At 43.2% G+C, this 27,861-nt stretch overlaps 1 protein-coding gene across 3 annotated transcripts; it reads right to left on the minus strand.

Annotated features, from left to right (window-relative positions):
- Window positions 1-3,994: 3,994 nt before the first annotated feature.
- On the minus strand, window positions 3,995-26,682 carry MELK (maternal embryonic leucine zipper kinase). 3 transcript variants are annotated; one of them, XM_019615296.2, is made up of 17 exons: window positions 26,604-26,682; window positions 26,235-26,320; window positions 25,661-25,777; window positions 24,942-25,085; window positions 22,240-22,308; window positions 21,093-21,185; window positions 19,871-19,969; window positions 18,298-18,366; window positions 17,626-17,724; window positions 16,638-16,724; window positions 15,217-15,345; window positions 11,144-11,290; window positions 10,213-10,435; window positions 8,647-8,740; window positions 8,036-8,204; window positions 5,045-5,148; window positions 3,995-4,415 (listed from the first exon to the last, which is right to left on the minus strand). In XM_019615296.2, the coding sequence occupies exons 1-17, from the start codon at window positions 26,665-26,667 to the stop codon at window positions 4,238-4,240; spliced, it is 1,971 nt and encodes a 656-aa protein (XP_019470841.2). In that variant the 5' UTR covers window positions 26,668-26,682; the 3' UTR covers window positions 3,995-4,237. The 3 variants fall into 3 exon arrangements, with proteins under 3 accessions (XP_019470841.2, XP_019470597.2, XP_031408378.1); XM_019615052.2 differs by having other exon boundaries at window positions 10,213-10,438; XM_031552518.1 differs by lacking the exon at window positions 25,661-25,777 and having other exon boundaries at window positions 10,213-10,438; window positions 26,604-26,656.
- Between the last annotated feature and the right edge of the window lie 1,179 nt (window positions 26,683-27,861).

Consider the following 27,861-nt stretch of genomic DNA (forward strand, 5'->3'; position numbering starts at 1 on the left):
ACCGCAGCCTCCCGGGACCGGCACGGAGCGGCTCCGCGGTCGCCCCAGGCGGAGCATTGCCGAGTTTGCTAAGAGTAAATGGGCTTTTCCACCCGTCCTGTCCCACCTCCGGTAACCGACCTCCTTCATATGGCGGTGCCTCACGGCTGCGGGCACATCACCACGCGCTGCAGGTAAGCAGCCACGCGCGCTCGGCTCTGCCGTGTTGCTCGGCGCGTGCCCGCGTCAGAGGCGCTCCCGTGCACCGCGTTCCGGCAGTGCCTGCAGTACCGCACGGAGACCGCCTGAGGGCAGCAGAGAGCCGCGGCGCTGTCGGCGGGGCGAGAAGCGCTCCGCGGCTCCGCAGGGAAGCGGCAGAAATACCGCAACAGAGCGGGAAGCGAGCAGGGAAACCACCGTGCCAGGCTGGGAGGGGAAAGGCAGCACCCCCCCATCACCGGCCGGTCCTTGACCGGGTGCTGCTCAGGGGAAGGCTGCGTGTCCAGGAATGCCCCGGAGCCCAACGTTGGTTATACTGCCCTAACAGGTAAGGACCTCGTATGGATGCAAATCTTTGCCATTTCACAGCGCGGCACAATGCGGTGCTCCCAGAGCTCCTTACGGTGCTTTAGGGCACCTTCCTGACTGTGTGTCCTTTTCCTCCCCTCTTTCCCTGATTCTCCCCAGGTTTTTGTCTTGCTTTTCCCTGTTATTCCTGCTCCCTTCTTCTGTGTCACTTAGGTCACTTAGGTTGCCCTTCCTTTGTGAATATCAAACCCCCAGCTCTGCTGCTCCACAAGAGAGTCATCTGGTGGGGTTGCATTGCTTCACTTTGTGCCCTGGGCGTTTTTCTGGGGCTCAGAGCATCAAAGTGAATGGCAGCAGGGGCCTCACTGGCTGGGATGTAGCCTTAATGTTAACCTTGACCTGGACCCCAACCCTCATAGGAGCTGTAAAGGTAACCATATTAACCCCCAGTGTAAGTCTAATCCTGAATGTGAGAGGTAGATTGTGTTTTTGAGTGGAAATTTCCAGTATTTCTGTGTGTAACATGGGATAATTTGTTTTTCACACTGCTGCTGAACAGAGTAAAATTGAGACTGGGGTGTTCCAACCTAGATAAAATTGGGACAGGCACCAGGTAAGGTAATTATACAGGGTAGGGGAGAGTCTGGTACAGGACAAGTGTGCAGGTAGAAAATATTATCCTCCTATCACAAAAAAAAACACAGAACATACCTAAAAACAAAGGGTTGGTAACAGACATTGTATGGAAGTGTAAGGTAGCTGTGGGAGTGTAAGGTAGTAACAGTGTCGGAAGGTTGTGAGCCTGAGATGCTCAACCAGTGAGTGCCAGGAGAGGCTTTACCTGCGTCAGACCCAGGGTCTGACAGGTCTAACAGAACGGATTTCACTGACTGGCTGTGCAATTTCTCCCTGGTCGTTAGGGGTGAGCGCCCATTATTGCAATAATGAATAAAATGCCCTTCACAGAGATCTTGGCTTGACTGAAATTGTTGATTTTGAGCTTGTTTCTCACAAGATGCCCCATGAAGTCTTCACTGCTGCAGGGAAGTTCCTGCTCTCCCTGAGTCTTTGCTCATAGAAGGAAATGCTTGAGAGTGGAGACCCTCCCCATCTGTGTGTCATTTGGTTGGACTCTACGGCAGCTCCCCGCTCCTTGCAGAGCCCAGAACTGGACGTGGTTGTGCAGAACAGCTTCGCCAGTAGAGGGGAAGGTTCTCCAGCATTGACCTGCACCTCACAACATAACCCTGGTTGTTGCTGGCCTCCTTTGCTGCTTACAGGGGCAGATTCCTGCTGTTTTATGAAAGCTCCATCAAAGATGTTTTAAAGCCTTCCTGGCTTTCACAAACCACTAGGAAACACACTCTCTGGATGAAAATGCAATAGTGCCAAAACTGTGGGAGGCTGCAGATGCTCGACCTGGCACCAACACTGCAAATAGTGGGAAAACCCAGAAGGAATTGAATGAGATACCTGAAGAACACAGGGCAAAAGAGTTCCAAAAGAGAAGGATCTTTCTCCTGCAGTGGTGGCATCTTTAGCTGACTTCTGATATTTAGCAGGCTTAAATTTCAACAGCTGAAAACCAAACAGAGGTCTAATATTGCAGCTGGAGGGGTCGTGCGCAGAAGTTATTTAAGCACTGGTATGAAACTTTAATTTGTTGGAACTGTATGTTACGTATACTTTTGTCAACAATTATCAAACTCAATTTATTATCCTTTTTTTAAAATTTAATCAATTATTATCAAGCTCAACTCTTGTGCTGGTCACACACCACCTGTAAAATCTCACTCTGTGGTATTCACTGTTTGCATTAAAGTTTAAGGGACTTAAACCTCATTGCCACTGTGTTGTTTTTAGGCCCATCTCAAGGCATGGGTCTGGGGGCCCCCCACCCCATTTGTCACAGAACCAGGCTGAGCCAGGCCTGAACCATTGGCACACATTCTATACACATCTGTCAGTTCCTGTGATTGACCAGGCTGGGCTCACATTGCAGCCTTTCCTTGCATTTGTTGGTCAGATTTGGTCATCGTATGTTCCTGTGAAGTGTTCCTCCTTTTATGTCATTTTCCATCTGAAAGATTCTTGACCAGAAACACAAAAAATTTAGTAACATTTTTAACGTTTCCTTGAAATTCACTGAAAACATTCCCAGTTCTTTCCCCACCTGAAGAGCAGCAAATTGGGAACTTAAAGTTAGAAAAAAGTGATGGAGACTTCTTTCTTCCTTGGTCAGCCATTCTGATGACTATATCCTTCTGCTTCATGCATCAATCGTTGTACCGCTGTACGTAGCTTCTGGATGAGAAAGCCTCATCCAGGAAAGAGCCAATAATGTGGCTTACATACAGCACAGACCTCAGTTCCTTTCATGAAGGAAAACCTGCAGCACGATGCTGGGAGCCACAGCCCCTTTCTAGGTGTTAGTGGGCATTTGTGTGCAGAAAAGCTCCAGCATAGCTACCCTCTGACACTGCTCTTAGTTGGGTGTCAGTGTGTTGGTGCTCACATTCTCATACATTCATGATGCAGGCTAAAGGTATAACTGCATTACAGAAGAAAACAAGCCTTGAGATGTACTGTTTTATGAGGGATATCCTCACACCTCTATCAACTGCTATGTTTCCTTCCTAGTTCTGCAGGCTTCAGAAGTTGTTTGTATTGACCTAGGACCAGTGCTCCCCTTTTACATTCAGCAAAGCTAGTAGCATCTGAAGATCCGTGGCAGAGTCCTCTCTAAGTGTACCTGGCCATCAAGGGCAGTAAGTTAGTGAGTAAGTGACGGAAACCAGTCCTGGTCAGACCCACTGATCAGCAGGGCCATCTGAGAGCATAGAAATGTTTGTTCCAGCAGGGTTATCTGGCCGAGGACCCTAAGGGTTATGTGCTCAGCTTTGTTGCAAAGGGGGAAGTGGGGTTTGTGCCCCCATCCTGGGCAGAGACCTTGGGCAGCCCGGCAGGAGGGGTGTGGGGCAGGAGCAGCTGCAGGAGGCTGCCACTCGTGGCTCTCTGTGCACACCTCACACCACCCCCTCAGCTGCATGCAAAACCTAACAGAAATGTTTCCTTCATTCACACAACTTAAAGGTGCTAAATTACTCTTAACACAACCACCCGGGAGCACAGGAGCATCAGAAAGAACACTCACTTTCCACATCACAGAGGCTTAGTAATGAGCTGTAGCCATGTTTTACGTAGGATCTCAGTTTAAGTCCTGCCTCTCGGCTTCCCATTTATTGAGGATGGCTCTAGTTGGTATGGCTCTGAGCACATATTTCAACTCTGTGATCCACAGCTGAGACTTAGTTAACGATCTCAATAAGTCCTACTTAAACAGAGACAAGAAGAGAATTATGCAAATGCACTTCTGTACCACATCTACTTGATAACTGGAATCGTACCATAAATGAGCCTCAGCATATCAACACCAATAACTTTCTTTTTATAGCAGATATGAAAAATGGGGCAGTGGAGCTACGGGGTAGTTTAAGAAACTTTATTTCAGTCGAGTTACAATTGCAGAACATGTAGCAGAAGTTGACAGTTTTTGTAAGAAAAGGAAACGTGCAGTGGGCATATACACAAAGGGGTGGTTAAACTATCAGAGCTGACAAGGTTTCTCAAATACAGCTGTGAAGGAGATCACAGATTACCTTTCCAGACTGATTTTTTCTAAAACGATGATTAAAGTCTCAGTACAACACTGTGGCTTTCTGAGCAGCAGTCACACTTGGCAGCTGGATAAAATGTCTTCCACCAGCCTCTTGTAGACCCAAGCATCCCCTCTGAGCCTCTGTCTCCTGATGCCAACTGCTTCATTCTTACTGAGCCGACACACTTCTAACTCAAACTTCATGGATTCTTTGCCAAAGTCTGGCTTTGTTTGGCATTTCAGGGTGTAGCTGCACAAAACAAAGGAGAAGCAGAATAATCATTTAATATGTTTCAAAGCCAGCGCTGAACAATTTTGAATGAATAAAAGCACTTAATGGAAGTACTCCACTGGCATTCACGTGACTGAGAAAACAGCCCAGGACCAAGTCAGCTGAGAGCTGTGAGCACCAAATCCAACAGCGGTCCCTTCAGAGGTCCCTTCCAGCTCTGAGGGTTCTATAATTCTGTGATCTCCTGGCCAAATGTTTGTGTGTTTTAACTACCAAGAATGAGTGCTGCAGTTACACGCAGCCTCTCTCCCAGTTGTCTGTGACTGTATTTTAGCTCACCTTTTGTACTTACAGTTTTACAGGGACAGACAACACTCACATCGGCCCCTAAGTGCTACATCATCACTACTGCTTCATATTCGTCAGAGAGCTCTGTGGGAGCTCATTTAACTCATTTAACACTGTTCTGCATCGTGTGGACAATTTTTCATGCACGTATCCATTTACTGTTCCCTATGCTTTTTCTAAAAGTATTGTATTTTACAGAGTGGGACAGAGAAAGTAAATTAAAGCATTTACTTTATTAAGGGCTATGGAACTGGCTGTTTAGGCACGCACAAGGTGAAGCCATTCTGTTTTCCACTTACCCCTTCTTAGTGTATTCCACTTGCTTCTTTGAAAGGACAGAGATTATTTCACTCAGCAGTTGGTCTGGATTCAGTAGTTGAGTCATGGTAACATTATAGTGTGCCTAAAAGCAGACAGCTCATTAAAAAAAAAAATCAAAATCACAGAATATATATTTTTCCTAAAACTGCAGATATTACGGAAACTTCTGATGCTGAAAGCTGCAGAACATCTAACCATACAGACAAACGCTTCAGCTCCCCACTCTGATCATCGTTAAGACACTGGAATAATAGCAGGAACACTAACCAACAACTTCTGGACAATTAATATCAGAGCACGTAAAGTTCTAAACAGCATAAAATCCAAAGCAGCAGTGATGGGCCAGGGAAGCACAGAGCCAGAAGTGCTCGCTTGACAGGATGACAGAAGACAGCCATGAACCCATATTTCATCTGACACTACCCCTCCCACGTGGCTGGGGAATTGCCTGTGCTGTGCTGCCCTGCTGAGACTGAGTGCTTCAGACGTCAAGGAACACACGAGGTTCCACGAGGCTTTTCTAGCCCTGAAGTATCATAGTGCAAAAAAACCCCAGCAAAACGACGAGTAATTTCTAACCTTAAGTTTGTGGTTGCAGTTTTGTTTACATCATGTCTAATACTACATACAACAGATTTGTCCACTAAATGACTTCTGCAACTTTCAGACACCCATGTGTAGAAAGAGAGAGGGTACAGCAATTGTCATGTCACAGATACACAAATACTGTAACTGCCATACAGACAGATCAGAGAAGACAGGAAGGTGAGACAGCCTGAGAAATGAACATAGGCTGTGGGTGTAAAGGCGGAGAGAGAAAAAAAGAAAAAGAAAGTTCTTCAATTTCCCGTTCAACCTACAACACACAGAACTCCTTTTCTGCAGTAAAAATTACATAAAGTTTCATCTTCCACTGTTGTAATCTAGTGCCCACAGAAGTGCATCAGTGATCTTGCATAATGCTTTGGATAAGGGAAACTGATACAGAATGATAAAAGCTTCTAGAGACAAAAAAATTCACTTATATTTGTTTCTGATCACTCAACATCCTGAATTATTGGTGTAGTCTGGACGCTTGTCAAATTAGCTGGGTAGGTTTGTAGTCCCAAATGTCTTGAACTTGTAACAGTGCCATCTTGTATTTAACAAAGTGCCAGTTGGATAAACTTCCAGATAAGAATACAGAAGCTAAACTGCATTTAACCTAACTGCAAAACACAAAGTAATCCTCTTCGTATAGACAGCCTTGCATGCATCAACCATTAGACAGCTGAGTTCAGGATCTTGCATCGAAGAAACACAGCAATAATTAGGACAGCAGTCCTGGACTTCAGGAGATCCAACTTTGACCACTTTGAGAGCCTAATATCCCATGGGTTACAGCACTGGAACACAAGGGGGTCCAATAGAGCTGGTAGACATGAGGCACCACGTCATGTGGTGGATGTCCCATCCCTGAAGACTGCCAGCTGGGTAGATGAGGGGAGAGCAGTGGATGTTGTGTACCTTGAATTCAGCAAGGCTTCTGGCTCCATAACATCCTCATAGGTAAGCTTAGGAAGACAGATGACTAAACAGTGAGGACTGAGAACTGGCTGACTAGCAGAGCTCAGAGGGCCGTGATCAGTGGCACAGTCTAGCTGTGCCTCCCTTGAGGAAAGGCTGAGAGACCTGGGGCAGTTCAGCCTGGGGAAGAGAAGGTTGAGAGGGGACCTTATCAATGTTTACAAATATCTGAATCATGGGTATCAAGTGGATGGGGTCAGATGATTTTCAGTGGTGATCAGCATCAGGACAAGAGGCAGTGAGTACAATCTGCAACACAGGAAGTTCCATACAAGCAGAGAAACAACTTCAAGGGTGTCAGAGCCCTGGAGCAAACTACCCAAAAAGACTGTGAAGTCTCCTTCTCTGGAGATATTCAAAACTCCTCTGGATGTTTTCCAGTGCTGTTTAATGTAGAGAACTTGTTTTAGCATTGGCTGCACTAGATGATCTCCAGAGATCTCCCTTCCAGACTCCTGGACTCTGTGACTGTACTGGAGATGTCCCTAATAGCTACAGCTCCAGGAGACAGCCAGCTGAAGAAATGCATGTTTCTTTTATGGAACTGCTTATGCCTTCATAACATCCTTGTTTTCACATTAATCACATGCTTTTTGAACATGTCATCTACAGACTCAAATATAGATTCCTATCAAGTGATTTATGTGATTCTGTTCACTACATGGAGAAGTCTATGCATGTGTATTCTAGAAATCTAAAACTGATGTTGTGAATAAACTTTGCTAGGTGTAAGTTCTTAATTTCATGTAAAAGTGTTCTATGCAGTGCACTAAGTAATTACTTTTTCTATGGCTACTTAAAGAAAAAGTAGTAAAAAAAATGGCCTGGGTGCAGAGACATCAAAACTTTGAAAATTAAAAGTCACACTGGCAGCATCAGAAATTCTTTCACCAGCCGAATTTATTAAAGCCTTAACTTTAATCTTGGATTCTATTGAATCCCAGGCAAGATCCTGGAACTCCTTTCCAAGTGTATCACTCCTGAACTATGGAAAACAGCTAGCAAGGAATGTTATCAAAACTCCCTCACACCAGAGGGAAAGCCAGCAGTATCTCTACAGAAATAACATCATTAAATATTTTCAGCTAGGACTCCTTTAAACCCATCCTGCATCCCCCTCCAGTTTGGTGAGATGGCATACAAAAAGCAATGGTCAGCCCTCTCCCATGCCGTGCTGGTGACTCCTCTGAGCTGAAGCCAGCACTAAATCCCTGGGCAATAACAGGGCCATTATCATATTAATAGAAAAACAGGACGAGCAAGTGCAGTTTTCTGTAGAGTGCAGGCAACTCAGATCACAGAATTTTTCACAAGACTATTCCTAACAGCTCTTGAAAATACTGTAATGTTGAAAATAGTTTTAATACTATCATTTCCATAAAATATTTCTCTGGTAAACATACCTTAAGTTTTCTTGGTCCGTGTCTACTGAATCGCTTCTTTTTGCCTGGTGTAAGCATTGTTATCACTTTATCTAGGCCTCTTTCAAGACTTCCAAATAGTTTGGCCTTTCTCTTCTTTTGGCTGCTATCCACATGAGCTATGTTGAGATCTAAATCCACAGAATGACACCTGTTACAAAACCAAATTAATTAGTTGCTTTTCCTCAGCAATCAGACAGCAGTTATTTCAGATACACTATTAGAATATTACCAGGTCTGACAGAATGAAGAAAACAAAAGCAAGTGCTGTGTATTATGAGAGCTTCTGCTTACAAATTAGTTGAGCTTTAAGCTCAGAGATGCATTTTAAAACTGCAGCACTCTGGGAGAATGGAACAAGATGAGATTTATGTTATGGAAAATAGGAATGCATTCTGAAGATGAGTGACTTCTAGGTTTTTTTTTTCCTGCTTTCAGTGTTTCCCAGTGAATACAGAAAGAGGTTTTAGGAAACTTTTAACCAAGAGAAAGGAAATATAGCTTGCTGTTGTGAACAATGCTTCCTGGGCTGTTCATCGATTACGGCAGCACTGCTCTAAACCAAAAACATACACAGGTAACTGGACATTTACCTCCTCTCAGGAAGAACCTCAGTTGCTGTCAGTTCATACGTATTTGTTGGTATTTTGGGCTTCTTAACTGGGGTGACTGTTGTGAACTGGCTCTCTGAAAGAAAGAATCCAAACCAAAGCAGGTATGTTTTTGCAGTAGAGGATTTATTTTTCTTCGGTGAGGATTTCTCATGATTGGCAATTAATTTTTTTAAAGCCAGCCTCCTACGCATCTCTAGTCTGCATCTTCAGAATGATAAAACAGGTTTTAACTACTCTGCTCTGCCACTGGTCTCCAGACAAACACTGAGGAATTTACCACGTCAAAAAGTCGCGTTCCACATCCAGTGATTTCCTTTATGTGGAAGGTGTGAATTACATTACCACAGGTAATACTACATGTTAAGTAACAGCCTAAAAAGTTCTATTGTCCACGTGTGGGAAAAGTTATGTGGAGCAGCTTTGAATTTGTGCAGACAACTCAGTATAAAGCTCAGAGATTCAGCTTTAAAAGCAGCAGTTGGCCCCAGGCAGTGATGTGCAGAGCATTTCCAAGAGATACTTCCACGATTTGTTATCTGCAAGTGCTGCTTCGGCCTATCCCAGTGTAAGAACTCCCAGCAGAACAACAAAGATATTTTAATTGTTAACTCTCAGGAATATCTAACAAAAACGAGCAGAAATCATACTTCTGCGCTTCTCACTTAAGAAATACCTACTTTTACTTTTTAAACGTACCTAAGACCAACATCACAAATTACGTGTGACCTTGAGACAAAAATGAAACCTGTGTGAACAGCGAGCCTTCGTAACGCGCTTCGTTGAACACTTAACAAAGGGCAGTGATATGTTCAGTAACCCTTAATAACAGATCAGCCTGCAAAGATCTAGCATCTCTGAACAATATTTTCTAGCACTTGGAACAGAATTAAGAAATGCTTAGTGTTTTAAAGGGCAGAGTTAACACGCACAGTATCAACACTAAGACAGGCTGGAGACAAACATTTTTGTAACTCAGAGGAGCTGATATAGCATGGACACATTTCCGTGGTCCATCACATAAATGCAGGTGTTACATTGCCAGCCTAAGTATTTTCAATGCCACGCTGAACAGATACATGAAAGCACTGGTACGCTGTCACGAGAATCCAGTAGGTAACATTTCATTTAGAAGCAAGATGCAATAAAAGCACACTTAAGAAAAAGCAGACCCTTTTCTTTCACTCAGAATAAGCCCAGAAAAAACAGAAAACATACTGAACGTTGAAGAAATTTCCTACTAGATCTCCATGGGAAGTGGAACCACGTGCTAGTGTTAGGAGCACAGCACTTGTGTCCTTACGGATGAATGAGGGGAACGAATGCATCCCCAGGCATGCTCCTTGTGAAACTGCGAGAACTTGTCTAAGTAATAGAGGAGTAACCACTTGCAGTGCACTGTCAGATGTACAGGCTGGTGAATGCATGTGCTGTGACCAAAAAACCCCAAACCTAAATCTTCAGAAACAGAAGTTTAGGATCTACAAGTATTGCGTTCATGTTTAAATTTAAAAATGTCCAGGTTTTCATTTGTTAGATACGACATACCTTTGGGAGTAGGTGCCTGAAAGAGTGTGCCTTGTACTTGCTTGTCTGTCTCACTCTTTGAAAAGGAGGCCTTTGGAGCAGGAAGTGCAAAGGGCAGCTCATCTCTTAACGCTGACTCTGCACCAACATTCTCTTTGTTTGCGTGCTTCTTAGATGCCACTTTCCTTGTCACTGGAGTTGACAGTGTGAATTCCGTGCCACCCGGCTGAGTGTCGTGCCTTGACTGCTGCCAGAGATGTAACAAAAGCTATTCCAATCACATCCAGAGAAGTTACTTCAAGGAAATTCTAACATCTGAGCAGGTCAGATGCAATGCTTATAAAAATATCATATACTACTTGTCTATTGAGCAAAATAGTTAAAAACTCTTCAGTACCTCTGATTCTCTCCTAGAATGAGTTTGCTTCTTATAGATTGTCAAATGCCATTTTTTAATTTGTTCATCTAAATTCTACATTTAGGATTAGTCCTCACCAGCTTATCTGAACATAGCTATGAATTATTACTTGGTTTAGCTGCAAAATTTGAATTGCTTCACTGTGGATTTTCTTGTCCAATAGAGATTGAATTTCTTTTGGCACCTTTAAAGCTCTGTCCAACTCTAGCCTAACTCCAAAATCTTATTAACTGTGCCTTGTCACTTTCCATTTTGTTTTAAAATCCTCACTGACTCCTTTACTCTTTCCCTTACTTGCTGTTTCTGTGAAAACAAACACTGAAGTTAAGGTTCCCATCAAATGAACCATGGCCTACAGGTAGAAGGCACCAAAGTTTACGCTCAACATACTTCTTTGCTCAATCTGTATTTCCCTTTGGTCAAGGTCCACTAGATACTTAAATATGTAATAAGCATTATATACAATGAGAAGTAGATTTCTGGATTAAGAATTGTGTTTTTTCTGTAAGAAACTAGCACTAAATCTTCGGACACCTGCTTTGTTCCACAAGTATTCAGAATAAACTCTTCCAGTGGACATTCTTCAGACAATGAAGCTGCATCAGAAAATTCCATGGATCCAAACGCATCTGGCACATCGCTGCAATCTGGCGCATCTTCAGATGTCACAGCCTTTTCAGACTGAAAAGAAATGTTCAGGTGAGATTCTTTTGCAGGACTAAAAGGAAGATTTCATCAGAAAAAAATAATATCAGTAAAATCTAAATATGATTGCTTTGCAAGTTCCGAACCATGGCTAACAGTTAATGGAAGTCCACATGCTAGCAGCCCCAACTTTTATATTATGTTCTTAATATTGTAATCGTGGATTTGACATTCATTTCAAGAGCAGAAGGGAAATTATTCTTAAAGTGAAGTCATCTTTCACAACCTGTGTCAACAAGAGCAGCATCTCATGGCCTTCGATTTGGAGACTTGGACCACAAGCTCTTTTCAACAAAAGTCAAATAACAGCCTGGGAAGAACTGAAAAAAAGAACCTTCAGTGAGGTCTGAAAGTGGCTCACATAAAGGTAGACAAGTCATACCCAAAACATATGATTATGGAATCTGCAACACTGCTTGAACCAGTGTTTGGAAGCCTGTGAGCAAGCCCAGGTAAAAGTTCCTTATTGAATCACGGAATCCAGAACTTCAGTCAAGATTGCTAACCTTCACATCTCACACCACGTGTGACTGTGGTATCAAAATATCCTTTGTTTTAGTAGCTCCTTATGATTTCAGGAACATCTTTTCCATGGATTTCTTTCATACCACTTTGCCAATATTGCATACAGCTACCTTATCAGTCCTGAGATGGAAAGGAAGCTATGTTCTGTTGGCACAGAACAGAGACACAGTGTCTCCAGACCTGTGTTCATAGGTATCTCAATGATCACGTGTCTCATTACTAGTGAAAGCAGAAACAGCAGATCTACAGAAGCTCTGGGAAGCTCCATGATGACTTACTAAAAAGCCCTTTCCAGAGGGCTGCCTGCGATGGGCAATCTCTATTCTGTAACTGAAATCACGTTCCATTCAGTATGAATGCCTGAGCAGGATGTCTTGACTATTGTGTTTTGGAAGAAATGTAAGCCACGGTGATTTTTTTGCAATTTCCTTAGACATAAAACTGTTTCCAAAAAGGCAGTGTTATACATATTCTTGTGCCATCAAAGTCACAGAATCACTGACTGGGTTGGCAGAGACCTTCGGAGGTCATCTGATCCTACGCTCCTGCTCAAGCAGAGTCATCTAAAATAGGCTGCCCCAAACTATTGCTGTCAGCTTTTGAAAATCTCCAAGGAGGGAAACTCCACAACATTTCTGGCCAGTGTGTGACAGTGCTTGGTCACCCACACACAGAATTTTTTTCTGATGTTTAGACAGAATCTCTTGCAGTCCAGTTTCTGCCCATTTCTTCATGTCCTTCCACTGGGCACCAATGAAAAGAGCCTGGCTGCACCTTCTTTGCATCCTCAGTCCAGGTATTCACTCACAACAATAAGATCTCCCTGAGCCATCTCTCCTCCAGGCTGAACAATGCCAAGTTATGTGAAAGGTTCCACTCTCTCGCTTTCTTGTCTTCACATGAGACCAGTTCTAATTAGGGGCATTTGCTGTTTGGGTATTTTGGCAGGTTGAGGTATTCACATGCATTATCTACAGGCAGGCAGGTAAAGTTTGTTCTGGTACTGTAGAAGGACTAATAGGCTGCTGTTTTATGTCAGCATGATTTTCACAGTCGTATGTGAGGGCATAATGCATTTTTTAAATAGCAGTACTAGCCAGACCTAATTTACCTGGCACTCATTCCACAAGTAGAGATAGAGTAACTTCACTGTTGCTGAACCCAGAAAAACTAATGATCTGGGTGTGAAAGACCCAGAAATCTGGGTCTTGGTGATCACAGAAATCACACTGTACCTATTCAGCAACTCTTATGATACATGATCTTTATGTAGAACCAGTAATCTTAGAACTCATCAGTGTTACACAGCAGCTGTATGAATGAACTGAAATGATTTACATGCAAGTGAATCAAATACATAATAATGTATTTATTTGGAGAGCTTGTCTTTACACAAAATAGCATGTTCAGCTAGCCAGCTACCAATTTTACACAGAAATCCAGAGTTCAAGTAATGGTTTACATTATGGCTGCAATTCTATTGAAAGCTTTCATCAAACACCTCCCCTGTGTGGAAGGGCTGAGACAGCTAGAGCTCCTCAGCCTGGAGAAGAGAAGGCTCCAAGGAGACCTTATAGTGGCCTGCCAGTATCTGAGGGGGGCCTACAGGAAAGCTGAGGAGGGACTTTTTATAAGGGCAGGTAGTGACAGAATGAGGAGAAATGGCTTTAAACTGGAACAGGGTAGATTTAGACCACATATTAGTTAGAAAGTCTTTACTGTGGGGTGGTGATACACTGGAACAGGTTGCCCAGCTAGGCTGTGAATGCCTCCTTCCTGCAAGCATTCAAAGCCAGGCTGGATAGGACTTTTGTGCAACCTGGTCTACAGGGAGTTATCCCTGCCTACAGCTTGGGTTTGGAACTAGCTAATCTAAAAGGTCCCTTCCAATCCATACCATTCTATGATTGTATATTCATAAGGCTATTCTTGTTCTCTAATTTGCTGTGCTACTTGAATAGAATAATCTTGCACAGAATTTGCTTAGAAGATGCAGTTAAATTTGCTGAAGCCTAAGGATACAGACTGCTGGACTTTCACCCAGCTGCAAGTAAGGAAGGCCACAGAGCTTACTCTAACTGCAAGATGAGGAAGTAAGAAAGATGAAATTGAGACTCTGCAAGCATTGGCAGATCTTACAGTCCTGAAGATTGGAGAAAACAGCCCACTAAGAGACAATGAAAGGAACCAATCCAGAGCAGAAAGATCCCCAACCTCAATAGTACTATTGGACTACATGGCTGAGTGAGAGGTTGGGAACATGCAGCAAAAGGCCATTTCTTTGTGCAAAGTCCTTCTTCAAGAGCAATCACCTCCATTTGTTTGTGTAACTTCAGCTCTCTATGGCTTTTATTTGTTCTGGTGGGGAACCAACCACCACCCTAAGAAGCCTGTATCAGCAGCTGGCCACACTAACAGTAAAGAAATGTTTCCTATTGTCTGGTCTGAACCTCCCCTGGTGCAGCTCTGTGCCATTCCTGCTCATCCTGTCATTGGTTCCCAGGTCAAGATAGCACCTTCCTCTGCACTTTGCTCTTCAGGGAGTTGCAGAGAGCAAAGAAGTCATCTCCTGGCCTTCTCTTCTCTGGACCAGGCAATGCAAGTGCCCTCAGCCTCTCCCCAGAGCACACACCTTCCAGTCCTGTTAGCAGCTTTCTTCCCCTCCTCCTGGCTGCCAGGGCACACCACTGGCTGGTGCTAAACTTGCCATCACCAGGACCTCTAGACCCTGTCCTGAAGTACTGCTCTCCAGACACTTGTCACCTAATCTGTATCTTTGTCTGTCCTTATTCCATTGCTGGTACAATGTCTGGCATTTTCCTCTGCTGAACTCCATGCCACTGCTGATTGCCTAACGCTCTGATCTATCTAGATTCTTCTGCAAGGCCTCACATCCCTCCAGAGAGCCTCCAGCACTTCCCAGTTAAATATCATCAGAAAACCTGCAGAGGATGCACGCCTCGCCTGCATCCACGTCATTGATTAAAATGTTGAACAGGATTGGCCCAGAAATGGAGTGTTGGGAACACCACTAGTGAGTGTCCACCAGTAGATGTAGCCCCATTCACTGTGACTCTTTGAGCTCTGCCACTGAGCCACTCAGTATAGCCTGTACCTGCCCAGCTCACCTTTGGATGACTTGTCTGGAAGGATGCCACGAGGGACAGATCAGAGGCCTCACTGAAATCTAGAAAGATTACATCCTCTGTCTTTGTACACTAAGTGGGTGGCCTTATCATAGAACAAGATCTGGTGACCAAGGCTGGCTGCACACATCTCTCTTAGAGATGTTTAGGCCACCAGGCTGTTTACTCATGCAGAGCTTTAGCACACAGAAGCATTTTTACCAGAATGTTGTGCTGAACTCTAAAACTTACCCCCAGGCTTGCTGACTGTGTTGCACTGGCATGTGCTGTTTGTGATGGAATTCGTAAGTGGATGCGCTTGCCACGAACCTTCTTGGATTGAAGCAAGAGATAGGTTGCTGACATCTGGTCATAATTCCACTAGAAAACAAGAGTATTTAGATCTCTTCAGAAAAGTTGTCAGTACAAAGAAAGCTTAGCGTTCTAAACATTTCTGCATGTCTGGAATATTTTCCCCTTGATGTGCAACCTTCATGTCTGATCACATTAGGGTAGTTTCAGACCTTAGCTGTTCACACAACACATTTAAGATAAAGAAGCAGACTACTCTTGTTTTTGCTTGAGAGCAGTACAATTGCTGAAAGTGAAAACTAAAGCTGGTGCCAGAATCTCTCTACTGAAGTGAATGGCAAAGGTCCTATTAATGCATTTTGCACAGTATTTCAGCTGGACTCCCAGTTTTGGGGGCCATGTTTCAGCCCAGCTCCAAGGAGCATCAACATTCAGCTTGATTTTCAGCAGCTTTTTGTCTACCATGAGAACCATGGGTACAATGCTTGACAGACTCACAGTGTAGTACAATTAGCTTGAATTACTTGTAAGGCATTAGAAGTCCTTTGACAAAAGACTGTGAAAATATCACAGACTAATATGGAAGAACTTCTTACCCTTGTAGGTAGATTGTTCTCATTATTTCCTGTACCTGAAGAAAAGTAACAGTGACTCCACAAGTGATCTCTCCTAGGTAAAACTTACATTTTACATCTATTCCTACTAAAGTTATATGGAAATCTTAACAATCCTTCCAAATTCTACCACTTTCTATTTAATAGAAACACAAGAAACAATTTTCAGATTCAGGTTAAAGCCAGAGTACACATCCTGTTTTAAATCTCTTCTACAGCTTGGAATGTCATTATTTATATTTATACAGTATCTCTCAAAGCACTCAGTTTAGCTTTTCTCATTTAGTTTCAAAAGTTACTGGAATGGATTCATTTCCTTAAGATTTGTGAGTTGTAATTCTCAAACTTTCTTGGTTGTCTGAGTGATGTGTTGATATTTTCCACTTATTAATGAAACATTTCAAAGCAGTGAGTTAAGCCAGCACGTGACATCTTTATTTATCCATAAATTTCCATTTTGAATCTATCTGGACTTCCAGAGATTCCTAAGAATTTTAGCATGGTAGAAAATAACAGAAAGGCTTAGAAAACACAATTAAAGGAGAAAAATAGAATAAATGTGATCTTCAGAAATGTAGTTACTAGCTACAGATAGACTATGGAGTTCAGCACGGGTGCCTTAGCTCTGAAAGGTATGAAATATTTCATGTTTGAGAATAAGCAAGCATTAGAGTCTGTTACTACAGTAAGGTTATTTACTGCAGTAGTGAGCTTAAATACAGTGAATTACTGACATACATTTATTACCTCTGATATCAATGCCGATATACTCTCTCTGCTCTGGTTGTGAAACACAGAAAGCTCTGTTATACAGTCCTCATCAAGGTGCCCCAGCTGCAAGAACAAGACCTATACTGAAGAAACAGCTTCCAAGTCATGTCACAGAGCAAATCTCATCATGATAGTGTTCTGATATGTAGCAATCAAGTCAACAATTAGCCACAATTTCAGATTTTCTATTTTAAGTAGCCAGTATCAGGGCTAAATACTGCAAGGAGTAAACAGAAGGAGTCACCAAACTTCAGCAACTGGTCCCTCTGTGGCAACAGGTTCTGAATTCAAGTACAAAAGCCTGTCAGCAGATGAGATTTTCACTGGAGCAGAAGTTACACTTCTATCCCTTCTTAATTATTCAGTTACATGGCATGCACAGCACGCTGTGCTGTATGATAGCACAGCTGTTCTTCAGAGAAACAGTGGCACTCAGTAGCAGCCATTGGCTGCAAATACACAGCAGCTTCTCAGTATCTACAGCAAGAACCTCTCCACACACTCCAATTCCCACCCCCACCCCAGCCTCTCACACATGTCAAACAACTGAGAGACAAGGAGGACAAGCACGGTTCCAAATAATCACAGAATGGCTTGAGTTGGAAGGGACCTTAAAGACCATCAAGTTCCAAGTTGCAAGGTTGCAACTCACCAGATCAAACTGCCCAGAGCCTCGTTCAAGGCCTGGTGGCCTTGAATGCCACCAGGGATGAGACATCCCTACCTCCTGTTTTATCCACCGACCTCTCAGATGGGGCTGCCTGCAAACTTTCTGGAGGTGCCCTCTGGTTCCACTCTCTCTGTCACTGATAAAGATATTGAAGGTGCCAAGATGGACCCCTGAGAGACACCACTTGTCAGCAGCCTCTGAAGAAATGTATTATCACTCCCATTCTGTGAGGATGCCAGCGGTCCAGAAAAGATTCCAGGAAATACTTAGGCCTCTTTGGGTATGTGTACTTACTGGGTATTTACTTTGCCACTGAACAGCATCAGAATAACCTTGCATGAGCCAAGGGTGACTTAGCAGGTGTTTAACTGTAATCCTCTTCTTAGGGTCTACCTAGTGGGCAGCAACATTCAAGCTGTTACTTATTTCATTGAGAAGAACTGGAGACAATTCTTCTTTTCCTAAGAACTTCAAGGTGCTGCCTAGAAGCACAAATAGAAACCAGCAGTATTTCCTCACTTCACCAAAAGGAAGGTCAAACACCCGAGCTGTGAGGAGCAGTCACAGAACTGTGGTTACAGTAAATGTTCCATGAGCATTTTGTATTTATGATTCTGTGTACATACAGCCCAAAGGCATACTTAGTATGTTCAGCTTCCTCTATGAAACATCTTTTGTTCACAAATCACTTTTAGTTATGCAGCACAATTAAGAACATCCAAATGCAAACTGCTTGAAGATTGTTTAATTATTAAAACTGTAATTATTTCTATAACCAGTAACTAGTACCATGTTATTATTTGAGAATTTTCAGTACAAGACAATGCTAATCTTTTCTTCAAGGATATAAGGCATGGAACAGTTTAACTTGTTCAAACACTGAATATTTTCTAAGCGCTCCATCAATGTTTTGAGCTTATGCAACAGCATTTTGTAGATCAATCTGAACAGAAGCAGCTCTTTTACCTGTAGCAGTTGGTTAAGTAGCAGTGTACTGCTAGGTGAAAGCCATTTTGGAATGGTGTATTTTCCTCTCTGCAATAAAAAAAGTTAATGAAAGTAAAATAACTGTAATAAAAGAGGATTCAGAATGAACCTTGAACAACTAGCTGAAAAGGAACTGCTAAATTATTTGGATGATATTGACATCTCTTTTCTTGCAAAGTGTAGGAACAGACATATGCAAACTCAGCTTTAAGAATTGCTTGAATAAATTTAATGGTAAAACTAACACGTACTTGGCTGAGGGCAATGCTGGAAGGGAAATTGCTCACAAGAGCATAAGATCACACCAGAAATACTTTGTTCTAACAAGAGTAATGGCACATAGTCCACTTCCTTAAGTATTCCCAAAATGAAGTGATGGGGAGCATTACAGGGAAAAGAACAGTGCACACAGATGCTATGATCCTGATTAGATTCAAGCAGTGAATATAAAGACTTAAACCAATTCTGAGTTTTAGATTCCAGGATATTTCAGGATCTATAACGTGTGAAATTCAATTACACAACAATGTCTAGGTGTCTGATTTCAAGCAATTTTCAGATCACAGTCACATAAAATTAAAACAAATTCAGTGCAGAAATAGCAAGCCTGTATCTTAATACCTGTGAGATTATCCATTTTTTACTGCACTCTGACTAAGTTCTGAAATTTGCTCATCCCAGTTCACTTAAACAAGTTCCACCAGTTCAAGCAGTGCAGCTCTCAGCTCCTGTGTGCATCAGACAGATAGAACTAAATGGTGCAGAAACAATCTCTGACAGCTGTGAGAGCTCCATTCTGCTTACAGACTCTCAGTCCAAAACTATTCACAATTTTAAGGAAGTGGACACCAGAAGCAGTTGGATCATTTGCCATTTGCCACATTCTGCATCTTGGAGTAATGATTAGCACAAAGGGTTTCCTGCAGTCCTGCAGAAATGACAAAGTCCTGCTTACAAATGGACAAAGTCTCAATGCACAACATAGTTCATACCAGACTAAAAAGCCATGTCACTTGGTTAACATGCTCAGTTTGTTATGCACTCTGAAAGGAAACAGAACCAACTGCTGAATTTTGAAGGGAACCGATGGGGTCCTACATTTCCTCCTGATTCTGAAAGAGGAAATTCTGATAGCAGATGCAGAACTTTGCTCAGACATGAGAAGAACTGGCATTTCATAACATAAATAAATATAAATAAATAAAATTCATTTCAGGTAAATCAGACAATGTATTTATATTTTCACTACAGGTAGTATAGGGAGCAGCCAGCTGAAGAACCAGATACAAAAATCTAGCCCGTTGGCAAGAAAATACTTCTCCTTAAACTCTGTATGCTATCATATTATAGAATCAGGGTACAGTGCCACATAGGCCAACCAAGTATAGAACCAAATCTACAAAATACTGGTGGAAAAAGCAGCAAAAAATGGGACAATATTCAGCAGACAGGCCTTTCCACCCTCAGCATGTTCTGCCGTCAGAAAAGCAAGGCTTCCTGTCATGCTCAGCTATTTCCCTTCTCAGTGTATTCTAGCACCACTGATACCTACTGTTATCCTCCTGTAGAGTGCCATCACATTGTCATCATCAAAAGGAAGAAACCCACACAACAGAGCATACAGCAGTACACCCATGCTCCAAATATCTGCCTGAAAAATAAAAGGACAAGTTTACAAACCTGAAGCACCTAAAATGGCTTACTGACAGACTGTATTTTCTGCCCTTGCCAAAGGCCACATATAGCCCATGAAAAGTTGGCTCTTTCCCTCAGGAAAAAAACATTATGGTCCCAGAGAAAACATATAACCCTAATTCAATTGTTCTTCCACTCAACTTAAAGCACTACTAAAACCAATATCTTCATCTTAGCTCATCACCTTGCAGCAGTACCTTATATCTACAAGGATTTCACAGGCAAAAATGAAATCAAACCCATCACAAGGGATTTGGCACAGTTATGTGTTACTGGCTACAATGAGAGCTGTCAGCAGTCACCTGTGAAGCTCTGCTGCTGTTCTGTTTATGTATAGGCACAACAAGGCTCATACACCTCACAGTGCAATTCTCACTTTGACTGTAAAGAAAAAGGAGGCTTGAAAAGCAGTCTGTGGAAAACAAACAAACAAAGCAAGAATTAGAAGCCAACAGCAGCGGTGCAATGGTACCTGAATGAATTGCTCCATATTTAACAGTAGAGCAATCCAAGAAGTACGAGGGCATTCCAAACTAGACCAGTTTGGACAGATTAACAACTGCAAGTAGTGGGTTCCAAAGTTCCAGACATGAAATCAAAGCTGGAAAAACTCTTCACATTTTCATCTCTCAATGTTTAGTACATTGTGCATTACATTGGAAGCAAGTCTTCACACACAACTGGGAAGCTAAAGACAAGTCTGACAACCCATGTGAGATCCTGAGACTGCACAAAAGTTTGACAAATGATGGATAATTAACAGACCACATTGCTCTTTCAATGGCTTAGTAATAGAAGGAGATCTCTGAAGTTGCTGTTTTGTAGAGCCCTGAAGCAGGGAACAATTGGTGGAGACAGTTAAGGATTAGCCAGAGACAAACCAGCCAGCTGTGTGAACTGAGGCCAATCACACTTTTCAGTCTGTGGCCACTGACAGCTTCTGAGAGCTACTGAGCAAGGCAGAATTCAGGAGGGAAACCGAGTGAGCGTACCTGAGCTCCACTGCCTTTAAATGCTCTGTGGGGAGGGGAGGAGAGGGAAAGAGGGGAGAGGGGTAAAACAAACACTGGCCTTCATACCTCTGAGCCAATATACGCTTTGCCCTGGATTAGCTCTGGTGCTGCATACGCTGGGCTTCCACAGCATGTGTTCAGGCGGTAATCGAGGCCTCCCTGGAATAACACAGAAAACAGAAAAATTTGCTTTAACAGAGGTTATGTTTTCTAGTAGTGACACTTCAGAAGCCTCAGAGGCTTCTTCTCCTGTGCATATTTTCATTCATTGTAATTTTGCTTTCATTCAATAGGTGACCTCACTAAGCAAATACTGTCTAAGACAATATATGAGTATTGTATCAATGTACAGATCCCAGGCTGTTCACTTATCTTATGTATCCTTGGCATGATGTGCTATTTTCCTTAGCTGATCATCTACTAAGATGAACTGTCTGTGCAAACACACAACTGGGAAAGAAATCATGCAAGAGTTATTGTGTTTGAGGCTCGCAGGTCATTCAGAACAATCTAAAGCAATAACTTTACAAACTTTACAAAGAACAACTGATATAATACTTCTTATTCAGAGTATCCTATTGCTTTACTTGGGTTTTGTTCTAAACAGGTCAGAGCAAGATGACGTTACACCATTGAGACAACAGCCTGTTGGTCTTGACTACCTGCGAGGTAGGTAGAGTGATTTGAGGATAAGTAATTCTCTTAGAATCAGTAAGGCAGTCTTCCCATTAAATTCTTTCTTACCAGCACCCATCTTGCATGTTTAGTAAAGGTTCCTAGAAACTAGTTTTAAGATCAAGAAACAATTCAGTTCAAGCATATGCAACCACAGGATCTGTATGTCACCTGCAGAACTCATTTGGTTCTATCCACAATCTCAACCTACATGCAGTTCCTTAGAAGAGAGAATGGCATGCCAACCCAATGCTCCTATTACAGACCCTTGCGTAAGACAGGTGATACACCTACAAGATTATCTTCAGCTTAGACTATGAAAATAGGAAGTCTAGGCAGAGAAAAGAAAATCTAACTGTGCTTCTGAGCGATCTGTTAACTACTCTCACAAAGCTAAGGCCCTTCCAAGCAAGAAGCAATTGCATGTCAACCACAGAGACAGCTTGAATTTAAGGTGTTTGGGCAAGTCCCTGCTGCATACTGTGGTCAAACATGCATTACTTGGAGGCACATTATATTTGATTTAAGATACTCTTACCTTTGGCTTTGCACAGAGCCCAAAGTCTATCAGCTTCAAATTATGTTTCTCATCAATCAGCAGATTTTCCTGGTGAATGAAAAAGCAGTCAGGAATGATTTTCACCTGAGTGTCCAAAGAAACATATTTTCTCTTCTGTTATTGCTTGTTGTGGTCAGTGGTTAGCAGCCTACTAAAAGCCCTCTCTCTCTTAGAGATTTTCACTGACTGCTAACAAGTACCAATCTTCCAATATCCCAGGTGGGAAATACTAGTTTGTATCTATTAGAAAGGGCCTGGGGACTAGGAGGACAAGTGCTGAAAGACCACAGGATGAATGCAAGCCAGCAGTGTGTTCTGACAGAAAAAAAACCCACAACAATATAATTGGCTGCATTAAAAAGCAGCACAACCAGACCAGGACAAGTCAACCCTGCTTCGCACTCATTGGATCACATCTACAATACTGTATTTAGTTTTTGGCCAGGAAGGAGAACAACCTGAAGCAAATTCTGTGATTGGCCTCCAGTCCGTGCAGGGGGCTGAAACTCCCACTCAGTGAAGAGAAACGGGGGAGAAAGATGTTTGTTCAAAGTGCAGAGGAACCTCATGGCAGCTTCTAAACGCCCACAAGGGAGGCATGAAGACAGATTGAGGATCTGTACAGCAGGTCACGGTGGGATACTGACTGAAAACAGTCATTCATTGAAACAGTAGACTGGATATAAAGAAAAAAAGTTTTTCAAGCACTGAACAGATTGCCCAGAGACAGCATGCAGCCTCATCCCTGGGAGAGGTTGAGGATGAAAATGGAATCATCTTCGTGGCCTTCCTCTGGACCCTCTCCAACAGCTCCCTGTCTTTTTTGTACTGAGGGCTCCACGCTCGGATGCAGTATTCCAGATGGGGCCTCACAGGAGCACCTCCCTGTCCCTGCTGCCACCCCTCTGCTGATGGAGCCCAGGACACCATTTGCTTTCTGAGCCGCAAGGGCACACTGCTGGCTCATGTTCAGTTTTCCATCTACCAAGACCCCCAGGTCCTTCTCCACAGGGCTGCTCTCAAGGACCGCTCCTTCCAGTCTGTACGGATGCCTGGGATTCCTACGGCCCAAGTGCAAACCTCTGCACTTTGCCGTGCTGAACCTCATCAGGTTCACTCAGGCCCACCTTTCCAGCCTCTCGAGTCCCTCTGAATGGCATCCCTTCCTCCCACCGTGTCGACCGCACCACTCAGCTGGGTGTTGTCAGCAGACTTGCTGAGGGTGCACTCGATTCCGTCATCGCAGTCACTGACAAAGATGTTACAGAGCACCGGTCCCAGGACAGAGCCCTGGGGGAGCCGCTCGTTGCCGGCCTCCACCTGGACACGGAGCCATTGACCACCCTCCTGCCTGCGGCCTTTCAGCCAGTTTCTTATCCATCAGTGCTCCGCCCATCAGACCCACATCCCTCCAGTTTGGAGATAAGGATGTGGTGGGGGACCGTGTAACAAATCTCTAGAAGTCACCTCCATTCCAAGTTACTGTCTGAGCCTATGAATCCATCAGCTTTTCAACTGGAAGCCAGTTCTAAAGCTTTATTTTTCAGAGGGGAAAGATTCTTTAGATATAAGGATATCATAAGATGCCTAGGAAAATGCTTGTGCTGTAATAATTTGCTTTACTCAGAGATATCAGCAACTTAAGAAATGCAAAATTCTAATCTATTTGTGTAGAAATGCTCAAAGCTTCCTGTACCTAACCTGTGCTTAAAGCCTTCAGTGACAGAAAACCCACTGGATGGAGCCAGAGGCATGCATCTCACCCCATACCCTCTGTACACCCACCATTTGTTTAAAGGATCACTCTTCCTTGAGACACAAAACTTGAGCAGTTTACACAACAGGCTGACACCACAAGGGCTCTCTCTAGATACAACAAAGAGCATAAGGAAAATGTGAAACTAACACTCATAACAAATCTGTGTCTCTGCTCCGCTCCCATTAGGAGCATGATGTTTTACTCCCTTTTCAGAGGAAGATTCTTCTTCAAGGATAACAAAATCCAGCTCAGCTGCAGAACACAGTATAGAATAGTAATAATTATCTAATATTTTCTGTAGTGAAAGAATTCTAAGCACAAGATAATGAAGGGTGACTGAGTTTCAGCTGGGGTGGAATTGTTTTCTTTAGTGTCTGATATGATACTATTGTTTTGCTCTAGATTGCACACTGATGCTTGTAGTTACTGCTAGGCAGTGTTGTACAGAGCCAAAGTCATTCTCAGCTGAGAGCCCAAGGAAGTGAGAGGGAACAGAATTAGAACAGCTGACTGAAACTGGCCAAAGGGAAATTCCCTACCATATGACATATTGTGGAAGGAGTTTTGAAGGGGGTGGAAGTTCGTGTAAATCTCTTCCACTACTAGGAAGCTAACGGGACATTGATTAGTAGGTGGTGAGCAATTGCTTTTGCATTCATCATAGCTGTTGTCCTTTTCCTTTTCTTTATCTCAGTAAATAATTTTATCTCAACCCATGAGTTCTACTTTGCATTGTTTTTTTCCCCCTTCAATTCTCTCCTGCAATCCACTGGAAAGGAGTGGAGTGAGTGAAGTACTGTGTGATACTTAACCATCTGCCAGGTTAAACCACAACAAAGGGATAAATCACGCTCTCTCCCAATGGAAAAATAAAAACACGTTCATTATTATTTATGAAAGACTGAATACAGTTCAGGCTTACTGGTTTGAGGTCTCTGTGGGCATAACCCTGACTGTGAACGTAAGCAATTGCTGAAACAATCTGTCGAAAAAAGACTCGAGCTTCCTCTTCTGAAAGGCGGTCCTTAGAAACAATGTAATCAAACAGCTCCCCTCCAGGACAATACTGTAATGAGAAAGGTAAAGTTATCTGAATGTATTTAGATTATTAATTAATTATAGTTATTTAGAATGTATCAGAGAGGGATAAGTAACAATGAGAGCACAGAAAGCACAGTACAGCACGTACAGGACGCTCTTCCATTCCCCGTGCTCAATCAGAGCAGAGCCAGTTATGCCATGGGCCACCACTGTGGCAGACCAAACAAAGGAATCTGACCCTTGCTTCCAATTTTGTAACTGAAGCATTGCACTCAGTGTCGTGGGTGGCACAAATCACTCAGGAGATGACAACAACTTGGGGGCTCTGGCGTCCTGCAGACCTTGCAGATGCTACTTTAAAAAACTGAAGTGTAAGTTAGGAATTAAAACCAGTTCACTTACTGTGAATGCTGATTAGTGGCTTTTACAAAAAGACAGAATATGTAACTTTTTCTACTTAATTTCAAACCAATGAATCATGAACCCACTTACCATTGAGATACTTAAGAATCATTTCATTTCAGCTTTACTTTTGTATTATTGTCTACTGCCAAAGATAAAAACAGTGACCTTAAGCGTGGCAGAAAAACTATTTCTTACCTCTAAGACCATGAATATTTTCTTTGATGTCTCTATTACATGATACAATCGGCAAACATGTTGATGACTTAAGTTCTTCATGGCATCAATTTCTGTTTTAACACGAGGCAAGTCATCCTTAAGAGACCATAAAAGCAAGCTATGAAATCATTAACTAATACATAACTATAAAAAACAGATACCACATCTGACTATCATGGAACATAAGAAGTCAAAGCATATATGTGACAGTACACAAATCAACATAACTCAGCTATGGCTGACATTACTCCCATAGGAATTCTGGAACACATCTGCAAAAACTGAAATGTAAAATACCTAGTGCTTTCATTAGCATTTTGTTAAAGTTGCTGTAAAATGGAGGAAGCTCAACATTATTACAACCAGAGAGTATTGCCCTCTGAACAACGAGGAATTTGTGGTGCTTTGTTGAACTTTTTCCAATCCTACAGCATCCTTCAAAAGGCAATGGGACTAGTAGGCTGCATTTCTATTTACCACCTCCAGGTGTTCTTGAGAACTCCACAACTCCAACAGAAGAAATTATCATATTTAAATATATCTTTTGGCTTACCCCTAAAGCAAATTTGTCCATGATCTTTATTGCAACTTTTTCACCAGTAAGAAGATGCCGTCCGAGTTTTACCTTTGCAAAACCACCTAAAATTCAGAACACAGATGCTTAAAGTTGAGTGAGAATTCTTCTCTAATATAATGTTACAGGGAAAGCAGAGTACCTAGCATACATTGTGCGTAATGTTTTAATTAGAGGAAGAGGTGATCAGCATAATCAATTTCCAGCTGGTTTCAAAATTCAATTTCAAGTTTGTACACATGAAACCTGACTTAGGGATCTTATAAGAGCAACTAGTCTATTCTCAGATAAAGAGAGTGGTGAGTCAGACTGTTAGGCATGCTGTTTTTGTACAAAGATTACACTTACCCGTTCCAATTGTTTCATGTAATTCATAGTACTTGAGAATTTCCTGGTAGTCGCTGGCAGACATCCTGGATTCTGCAAGACCTTGAGATCCTCCAAGCACCTGCAGTGAGGAAGAGCTGGCAGTGTTCACATCATACTTAGGACACACTCTTGGGAGCAGAAGGGACATTTCTGGCAGCTCCAGCACTGCCCATCTCCTCACCAAGGCGCATCCCCTCTCACCTAGCAGTAACAAATCGCACTGCCTGGTGCTGACTTCCCTTATGCTAACAGTACAGAACACCCTCAGGGCTTTGTGCCACAGAGCAGCAGCAGGGTTGGACTACAGCTTTTAGAATCATAGAACCACAATGTTGGAAATGACCTGCAAGATCATTTAGTCCAACTGTCCTCCCACTGCCACTGCTACCACAAGCACTAAACCAGATCTCACAGCTCCTCATCCAGACGCCTCTTGAATACTGCCAGGAACGGCAACTCCACCACCTCCCTGGGCAGCCATTCCTGTGCCTGACCACTCTGTGAGAGAGAAAGTTTTTCCTTGTGTCTATCCCAAACCTCCTCTGGCACAACTTGCGGCCATTTCCCCAGGTCCTGTTTGTTGCCTGGGAGAAGAGGCCAAACCCCTCTTCACCCCAACCTCCCTTCAGGAAGTTGTAGAGTGCAGTGAGGTCTCCCCTCAGCCTCCTCTTCTCCAGACTGAACAATCCCAGCTCCCTCAGCCGCTCCTCATAAGACTTGTGCTCCAGACCCCTCACCAGTTTCACTACCCTTCTCTGGACACGCTCCAGGGCCTCAATGTCTTTTTTGTAGCGAGGGGCCCAAAACTGAACACAGCACTCGAGGTGCAGCCTCACCAGAGCTGAGTACAGGGGATGATCACCTCCCTGCTCCTGCTGGCCACACTATTCCTAATGCAGGCCAGGATGCCATTGGCCCTCTTGGCCACCTGGGCACACTGCTGGCTCACGTTCAGCTGAGCACCAACCAACACCCCCAGGTCCCTTCCTCTTCACAGTCATCCAGCCACTCGGCCCCAAGCTTGTAGCGCTGCATGGGGTTGTTGTGGCCGAAGTGCAGAACCCGACACTTGGCCTTGTTGAACCTCCTTAGGAAGCAGCGGGAGCCTCTCCCCACAGGGCTAAGCGGCCCAGCAGCGCTCTGCCCATTAGCAGGGCTGTCTCAGCTCCGCTCCCACCCCGCGCGCCGCTCCGGCACAGCGCAGCCCGGCCCGTCTGCAGGCCGCCCGACGAAGGGC

This window comes from Meleagris gallopavo, chromosome 1 (genome assembly GCF_000146605.3).
Source record: "Meleagris gallopavo isolate NT-WF06-2002-E0010 breed Aviagen turkey brand Nicholas breeding stock chromosome 1, Turkey_5.1, whole genome shotgun sequence".
NCBI classification, from domain to species: domain Eukaryota; kingdom Metazoa; phylum Chordata; class Aves; order Galliformes; family Phasianidae; genus Meleagris; species Meleagris gallopavo.

What these genes read in the sequence shown, in the direction of transcription:
- MELK (XM_019615052.2), bottom strand. Translation starts at nt 26,667, where the DNA reads ATGTCTGCCAGCGACTACCAGGAAATTCTCAAGTACTATGAATTACAT. An exon ending in GGCTCTGTGCAAAGCCAAAG is followed by an intron (nt 21,186 to 22,239) that starts GTAAGAGTATCT and finishes GTGTTATTCCAG; the next exon opens with GGAGGCCTCGATTACCGCCT. An exon ending in GAGGTTCTTCCTGAGAGGAG is followed by an intron (nt 8,205 to 8,646) that starts GTAAATGTCCAG and finishes GTTTTGTAACAG; the next exon opens with GTGTCATTCTGTGGATTTAG.